Below are 8,211 nucleotides of genomic sequence, written 5' to 3' on the forward strand. Positions count from 1 at the left end.
CTATGATCATGGTTTATTTATTAACATCACAAATTGTACTGGGTATGTCAGAGAAGACACAGAAATTCATTGAACTTGAAAAGCGTACAGCCAAATTGTTAAGAATGGAAAAAGAAGAGTTAGAGCAACACACCAAGGCAGAGACTGAAGATTTATAGCAGTGAGGAAGGCACTCTCTGGTTGCGTACCCGACCTCCTGATTTTGGCCTTTGGGATGGCATTAGTTAAAAACAATAAAATGCTCATTTTCACAGTGATAGAAATTTTTCCCTAGGTTGATTTCATCTAAAATGTGTGCATTTCATGCAGCTGTTTATGTAGCTGTAGCTGTAGATTTTACCTCACATTGTTGCCATGAAGGTGTGGATTCCAAGTGTTCCCTCACTTTAGTACGGGCATGCTATATTTAGTGTGCAGTTTTCTAGACCGCGCCAAACAGTCTCACGCCAGAAGGGCTGGTGAACACAAGATGTCAAAAACCAAGGATGAAGAAATAATGGGAGTGAGACTTAGGATCTACTGAGTTTTATACTTCAATTGTTAGGTTGATCGGGCTCTGATCATAGCTTTTTTTATGCAAGTGCCTTTATATGAAATAATACTACTGTTCTATCTCAGAGGGCTGTCACGAGAATTAAACTGCAAGGATTCAGTTCCTTCAGTGATAATGTCTGCATCACTACCCAAGACAGATACTTGTGAGAGGCCCTTTCTATGCTCGATTGGAGCGGACAGATCACCTGTGCAAAAATCTTCTCTTCCCCTAATTCAGACAAAAATATTAAAAGCCATGGCGAGAGGCAAGAGAGGGTCAAAACTGTGTATGGGACTCACATTTTCCTTTGGGCTTCCAGTCGTGAATCCACATGACGATTTAGGGCAATGCTTGATTACACCAAATCACATCCAATGTCCTATCCTGCTAGGAAGCCTGTCTTCAGCTGAGATTTTGGAAGGAGGGCATTTCTGACAACTGGCAGCTTCAAAGACTTTTGCCAGCCAGACTAGAACTGGTGGCCATGCAGAGGTGCGCTGGACATAACAAACCTAGTGAGGTAGAAAACAGACAATAGGTTTGACAGTGTAGGGCTGGATGTGTTCTGGCAGGAGGTACACAGCACCCACTGCTGAGTTGATTTGTCTGACTTGATAAGCACTTCTTTGTGCTGTGTACTGAGTGGAGAAGTCAGAAATCACCATTATATTTGTTTTCTTTGCAGGTGAATTTTGTACTTTTCATTAGTATTATAAGAATTTTACTGCAGAAGTTAAGATCTCCAGATGTTGGAGGAAATGACCAGTCACAGTACAAGTGAGTCATATATTTAGATATTATATACAGAACCAAAATAATGTCTGTAAGATTTCCTCTGCTGAAACCTGCTACCAACAATTGCTGTGATACCATAATTACATTTAATTCAGAAGTACTTTTAGATATGGTTTAACAAAGATCTTATCACTATGCTGAAATAGAGGTGAACATAATTTTTTTTGTCAGGCATGAAACTCAATAAAAAATAATGCAGTTTCATAAAGAACAACAAGCTATTCTTGAATTTGAGTTTAATCCGTGAATGAATATGCTGATACAAAAAATATGGGGAGTAATATCTTTCTTTTAACATATAAATATTTCATTTCAGCATAACAAAGGTTTCAAGATCAAAACACTTTGCGTAAACCTCCTTAAAAACATTTTCTTTTAATTTTTCATTTCTAAAATACTTTTTGTTGTAATATTTACATATATTTTAAGAACTGGAAAGAAGTTATATTGTTCCCAAAAAGTAAAAAATGAAATATGAAGTTTTATGTTGATTTAAAATAGCATCTTTATTTTTCTAGAGGAAAACAAGTGTTTCTGATTTAGACAAACTTCATTTCTGTTTAGGCTTTCTTCTTTTGTGTTTTGGTTTGAACATCAAATCCTAACATCCATTGTTTCCACAGCTTTAGAATCAAGGAATGTTGGGGGCAACTTAAATACATTGCTAAAATTGGATTTGTTCTTTATTATATTGCCATATCAGTTATTGTTGTTTATTGTAATAGCTGCTGAATACTGTAATCCAGAATCAAGGGTCTGTTGTAGTAGGTCTTATTTTAAAGCCCAGATATAGACACTGAGTTTGACACTTCAGGATGTTAATATGATATTTCAGTGACAAAAACTAACGTGAACACTGAAAATTCAAAACCATGCAGGTCTTCGAAAATGTGCTCCTGGATAACTCCTTTTGTTCATTTAAGAATTACTGAATTCCTGTCCTAAAAGCAGATAAAACATGATGTGCTAAAGTAAAGCATATCTTTAAAGCCAAGAGAACTAGGACCTTCTGTGTTTTGTAAACAATGTGACACATTTGATGCAAAAAGTGAAGAATTCTGATGTGCCACGGAAAAGGCGACACAACTAGATTGACATAAGGCTTTGCTTCATAGAGCTGCAAGGGTCTTTTTTTGTGTTTGCTGCTTGAATTAACTAAACATATAGGAGAACCAAACCAACCTGGATGAAATTATGCAGTTGCCACATTATTATTTAGCACAATGACTGGCCTATGGGCAGGAAATCCCCTCAAGTTTACTTCTTGTGACAGGAACTTTTCTTAGTTTCCGTGTGGTATTTTATGTATTTTATGAGAATGAGGCATTCCCTTCCTATCAATCCCATCATTTTTCACAGTTTACTGTAGCGCTTCACAGTATAAAATGTTCATTAATAGCAACCTTTTCCTTCATTATTCAGCCCTGTGAATTCTTTGCTTTTAGCATTTGATTACCTGATTAAGTTTGGACTGGATGGTCTTTAGCCGATACCCATGGGAACAGTAGATTAACCTCCTCAAGAAATACCACATCTACAGAGCAAATTAAAGGTCTGGAAGGCTTGTTTTTCAAAATGCAAATGTATTTTCTAAAATACAGAGAAGAATAAAGCTATTTTGTCTGCCCTTTTCCTTCACTAAAATGTAAGTGCAGTATAGAGAAAGTAACATCTGCTAGACAAAAATTATTAAAACAAGAATGGAGTGAAAGTGAAGTAGGAGTCTAAAATGAATACTACTCATGCAAGTCACCATTTTTCTTCCCTTCCTCTGTCCCACTTGCTTGTACCTGGTTCCATCCTTTTTGTTGCTGATTTTACTTTGGCAGTGGGTAAGGTTAAATTCAAATAAAATCAGTTTTCCGTTTCACTTGGGAAACCAGGAATTTTGCTGCCATCATCATCTCCTGCATTTGTAAATTAATTTCTTCTGCTAAGGAAATACTATTTGTCCGGTTTACTGGTATCACCTTTAGATATGAGTGGTTTACTATTCTTGAGAGACTTTGCTGTCAGAACTGATTATTTCCACATAAACAGATGCAGCCTCTGGGACATTATGAACAAAGGAAGGCCATGAAGACTGACACAGAAAAAATAAAACTGCTTGAAATACCTTCACTTTTCTGTTAAAATAGGTGAATTCACAACAGCATCCTTTCATTGTTGAATCAAGTTACATTCATCAAGACAGTGATGAATTATGGGACTCAACATTATAACTTCTTGAATTTTATCTGATACCAGACATCCATAATCATGCATGACTGGCCCTGTATAATATATAAAACTGATGTTATTAGAGTGAAATAAGTGACAGATAAGGGATAATTAGCAATTCATCATTTCAGTGGTTTCACAGGCAGTTTGTCAGAGCTGCTCTTGCTTAATAATTAAGATTTCTCCTTCCTTAACTTCAGTAGTGTCTTGTGCTAAAATGTAATTGACAACATTAAAAATTAGTTAATGGTATATGCTTAATACCGTCAGTATAGTTATGAGATTTTAGTATTTGAGGGTAAATCTGAAATTGCTCATGAAAATCTCACAGTTGAAATTATGCTGGATTACATTTCCTAGGTACTGTTTGCATACTGTGCATGTGCAATGTACAGGATAACCATACAGTTGCACATTTAAAGGAAATTAACATCAATTCATTTCAAAAGAGGGATTTTACCTTCCATGCAAGAGGATCTGTTAGTATGACTTTTCAGGAAGGCATTATTCCTTTCTACTCTGAACCCTTTATGTCAGGGAAAAAATACCTTGAGAGATCTGATGGCAGCTCATGACACTTTGTCAAATGGGGTCCTGTGGAGTAACACAGTAAAACCCCACCCTCAAACTGTGCCATGAAACCAGGATGGGAACTGGATGTGTGTCAAAGAAAGAGACACAGCAGTGGGCAGGTCCTACACCCTGCTGCTGTCCAGAGGGCAACTGGAAAAGGGACTTTTGGTTTAGAGAGGCCATGCAGCCTTTTACCAGCTTTTGGAAGAATGCAACATCAGCAAGATCAAGTATTACATGGAATTGCACACCTTAATTTATGAGGTTACTATGTGCCTAATATCATAGCAAGACTGAAAGGAAAACAATTTGCAATAAATGTCTCTTGGTAAGACTGTTTATAAATCTGAAGTCATACGAGGTTTATGTAAATGACATTGCATCAGGTTCTTATCTTAGTAAAACAAGAGCTTATCGTTAAACTCCAGCTTTTTCTCTTTTATTTACCCAGGAGACTTGCAAAATCCACATTGTTGCTTATTCCACTATTTGGAGTTCACTACACAGTGTTTGCTCTCTTTCCTGACCGCAGTTCCAATAATTATAAAATAATCTTTGAGTTGTGTTTGGGATCTTTTCAGGTAAATTTTAAAGTTTTTATTCAAAAGAAGTTTTATTGGCCTAGGTTGGTGCTGCCTACTAACTAAGGAATATTGTCTCTTTCCAGGGGTTGATTGTTGCAGTCCTGTATTGTTTTTTGAACAGTGAAGTAAGTCTCACCTTTCCTACTGAGGATGTTAAATATTGTTTTCAGCAAATGTATAAGTGCCCTTATAATTCCACTCTGAAACATGAAGCTATTTTAGAAGATGTTTGCATTCCTATTTATAAAATATATATGTGGCAGTTTCTATGCAACAGGAGAAATTAGTGTATTTGGGTGAAGAGTTAAGACCTGTTTGAAATCTAATTCCTTGCAAACCAAGATGTTAGTAAGTGTGTCTTCTGTTATTTAATGTGATCTAATTCTAGCTGTTAGAAGCAATGTGGATTGTGCAAGTGAGGTGCAACAGGTCTAGAAATGTATCCAAAACTTGAAACACCATTTAGTAAGTATTTAGGGGTAATCTTCTGACAGAATCTAACCCCCAGAACAGCAGCAGATTTTTCAGGAATGCTCAGCATGTAGCAGCTTTCCTAATCTCAACTGAAGAAGATGCAAGGAATTCCTTTTGATGTCAGCCATTTTTTCAAGGTCGAATATACATTAAACAGCATGCAGAGTCTGACAGGAGGAATCTGTCTGAAGAAGACATCTGCTTGCACAGGGAATTGACACTCAGGTCTCCTGAGTGTTATTCTGGTCTTTGATATTCATGAGGTGCCTGATTTTGGGCTATCATTTGATTCTATGCTTTAAGTACGTGTGATTAATAGCTAGATGCCAAAAGCTAATGTTGCCGCACAAGTGATACAAAACTGATTTTGAAAGAGGCCTTGGGGCATCTCCTCACAGACAGTGCAGACCCAGTCTTTGCCTCAGTTTTGTAATCTTTGTAAAAACTGATTTGATACTCTAAAGGGAAGGGATACCATCCAGAGGGACCTTGACAGGCTTTGAGGAGTGGGCCCATGCAAAGCTCATGAAGTTCAACAAGGCCAAGTGCAAGGTCCTGCACATGGGTCGGGGCAATCCCCAATACCAATACAGACTGGGGGATGAATGGATTGAGGGCAGCCCTACAGAGAAGGACTTGGGGATACTGGGGGATGAAAAATCGGACATGAGCCGGCAACATGTGCTTGCAGCTGAGAAAGCCAATTGTATCCTGCATCAAAAGATGCATGGCCACTAGGTCGAGAGAGGTGATTGTCCACAGTACAAGAGTGACATGGACCTGTTAGAATGAGTCCAGAGGAGGGCCACAAAAATTATCAGAGGGCTGGAACACCTCTCTTATGAAGACAGGCTGAGAGAGTTGGGATTGTTCAGCCTGGAGAAGAGAAGGCTCCAGGGAGACCTTATAGCAGCCTTCCAGTACCTAAAGGGGACCTACAAGAGAGCTGGAGAGGGACTATTTACAAGGGCATGTAGTGATGGGACAAGGGGAAATGGCTTTAAACTGAAAGAGGGTAGATTTAGATTGCATGTAAGGAAGAAATTTTTTCTGTGAAGGTGGTGAGGCACTGGAAGAGGTTTCCCAGAGACGTTGTGGCTGCCCCATCCCTGGCAGTGTTCAAGGCCAGGTTGGATGGGGCTTTGAGCAACCTGGCCTAGTGGAAGGTGTCCCTGCCTGTGGCAGGGGGGTTGGACTAGATGGTCTTTAAAAGTCCCTACCAACCCAAACCATTCTATGACTCTGTTCCTAGAGGTCCCCATCTGACAGCAAATAAATGCAGAAAAGTTCCTCACATAAAAGAACATTTTCAGCTCATCGTCTGCATTTTGTTTTTAACACAGGTGCAAGGGGAGCTGAAAAGAAAATGGCGGAGTTTGTGCTGGAAGCAGACAGCAGGCAGAGATTACAGACTCCACAGCTCTTCGATTTCTCGAAATGGATCAGAAAGCATTTCTCAGCTCCACCGGAATTCAAGGGCGCAGTCATTTATGCAGACAGAGACCACCATGATATAAATCAGCTAGGTCCCCCAAAACATGAAAAACTGTGGGATATATCATTCATTATGCAGCTTGATGTGATATTTTATAAAATTTACAGTTTAGTGCTTTGCTTTTCTACATGTTGGTATTTGGGAAATTGGTTTGTGCAGCCAACCAGTTAGTAACAGAAACACCTGCCCCGTGGATACTTTCTGGGGTTTTTTAATGGTATTCATATTAATTCTGATGTTCTCTTGCTGTTTACTAGCCGTAACTATTCAACAACTCATTTACTGTAATGGTCCCTTTACCTTCCGACATGTCTACAAGATAGATGTATGGTATCCTGTTCAATGCAGACTGCTTTGGTACATATTGAAAAGGTTAAGATGGGAAACAAGAAAATTTCTCACACTTTATTTATACTTAAGGAAACATTTCTTTCCTTAAGGATTAGGAAATTCTTTCCTAATTATGGAAAATAAAATAAAAATAAAGAAATGTAAGACTATAATTAACTGCACTGGGAGTTTAGTGTGCTAATCCATGAAATCATTAACATTATTTATACAGAGGGAAAAAAGGTAGTACTTCTCAGCTAATTGTATAAATTTCAAAGATTACTTTCTACACAGTTTGATCCCAATCCTGTTCTTCCTTTCAAAAGTGCCTGGTTTTATGTTTACATGCAGAAAGTAGGGCTACCTTTGCAGTCCATACAGAAAAGGCTACTGTAATAGTTTTGATTAAAACAGCATTTTCCAGTAGTGCTATTGTAATCACCAGTTATTCTCTTCTGTTTAAAATTAGAGATTTGTGTTGATCTTTTATTAAACAATTTTCTGAAGAGGTGCTTTTTTGCTAGAGCAGTCTGGCATAAGATAAACAGCCTTGGATAGCATATTACCCATAGAAAATATCATTTTTATATACTATTTTCATTGAAATATGTCTCTAGAACTACATAGTTGGCAGCTAAAACAAGGAATATTGCAATAAAGTTACAACTACCATTTAAGGAATAATGTAAATTCTTTTAGTTTAATTCTATTCTGTAGCTATCATCTGAGCTGATTTAAAATTTACTCCTGACCATGACTCCAGCAAAAATAATTAGACAGAATCCCTAAAAATTACCATAAAAGGCATAAATAGAAGAAATTCTCAACAGCGCCAAGCCTCTTATGTAGACATTTTGTAAAAAAAAAAATGACATAGAACTAACAGATTCTTATAAATACACACAGAACATTTGCACTCTTTAAAAGAAATAAACCCAATGATGTTTACTTCCCATGTCATGTTTAATCATGCCCACTCTAAATAGCAAGTGGGAATAATATATATTTGCATGAGTACCTCTGATCCATGAAAGCAATTGCCCTGATATTTCAGATAACAGATTGTATGGAGCTAGCAGAACCTAAGGTCCATAACATTGCCAGGGAAAGGGAAGAACAGCAGCAAGGGCATGTCTTGGCAGGCATACATGTACATTCTTGAAAATATTACCAGTACTGGGAATGTTGTTGACAGCCATCAAAGT

At 37.7% G+C, this 8,211-nt stretch overlaps 1 protein-coding gene across 2 annotated transcripts in view; it reads left to right on the forward strand.

The window, feature by feature from the left end:
- Nucleotides 1-7,961, forward strand: part of VIPR2 (vasoactive intestinal peptide receptor 2) — a 60,351-nt gene extending 52,390 nt beyond the window's left edge. For both annotated transcript variants that reach the window (XM_052806590.1, XM_052806584.1), the window contains exons 10-13: nt 1,221-1,312; nt 4,575-4,704; nt 4,791-4,832; nt 6,525-7,961. In XM_052806590.1, the coding sequence (XP_052662550.1) occupies nt 1,221-1,312; nt 4,575-4,704; nt 4,791-4,832; nt 6,525-6,698 (438 nt within the window). In that variant the 3' untranslated portion in view covers nt 6,699-7,961. The remainder of the gene's footprint in view (nt 1-1,220; nt 1,313-4,574; nt 4,705-4,790; nt 4,833-6,524) is intronic.
- The last annotated feature ends 250 nt before the right edge of the window (nt 7,962-8,211 follow it).

The sequence above is a fragment of the Harpia harpyja genome, chromosome 1, assembly GCF_026419915.1.
Source record: "Harpia harpyja isolate bHarHar1 chromosome 1, bHarHar1 primary haplotype, whole genome shotgun sequence".
NCBI lineage: Eukaryota > Metazoa > Chordata > Aves > Accipitriformes > Accipitridae > Harpia > Harpia harpyja.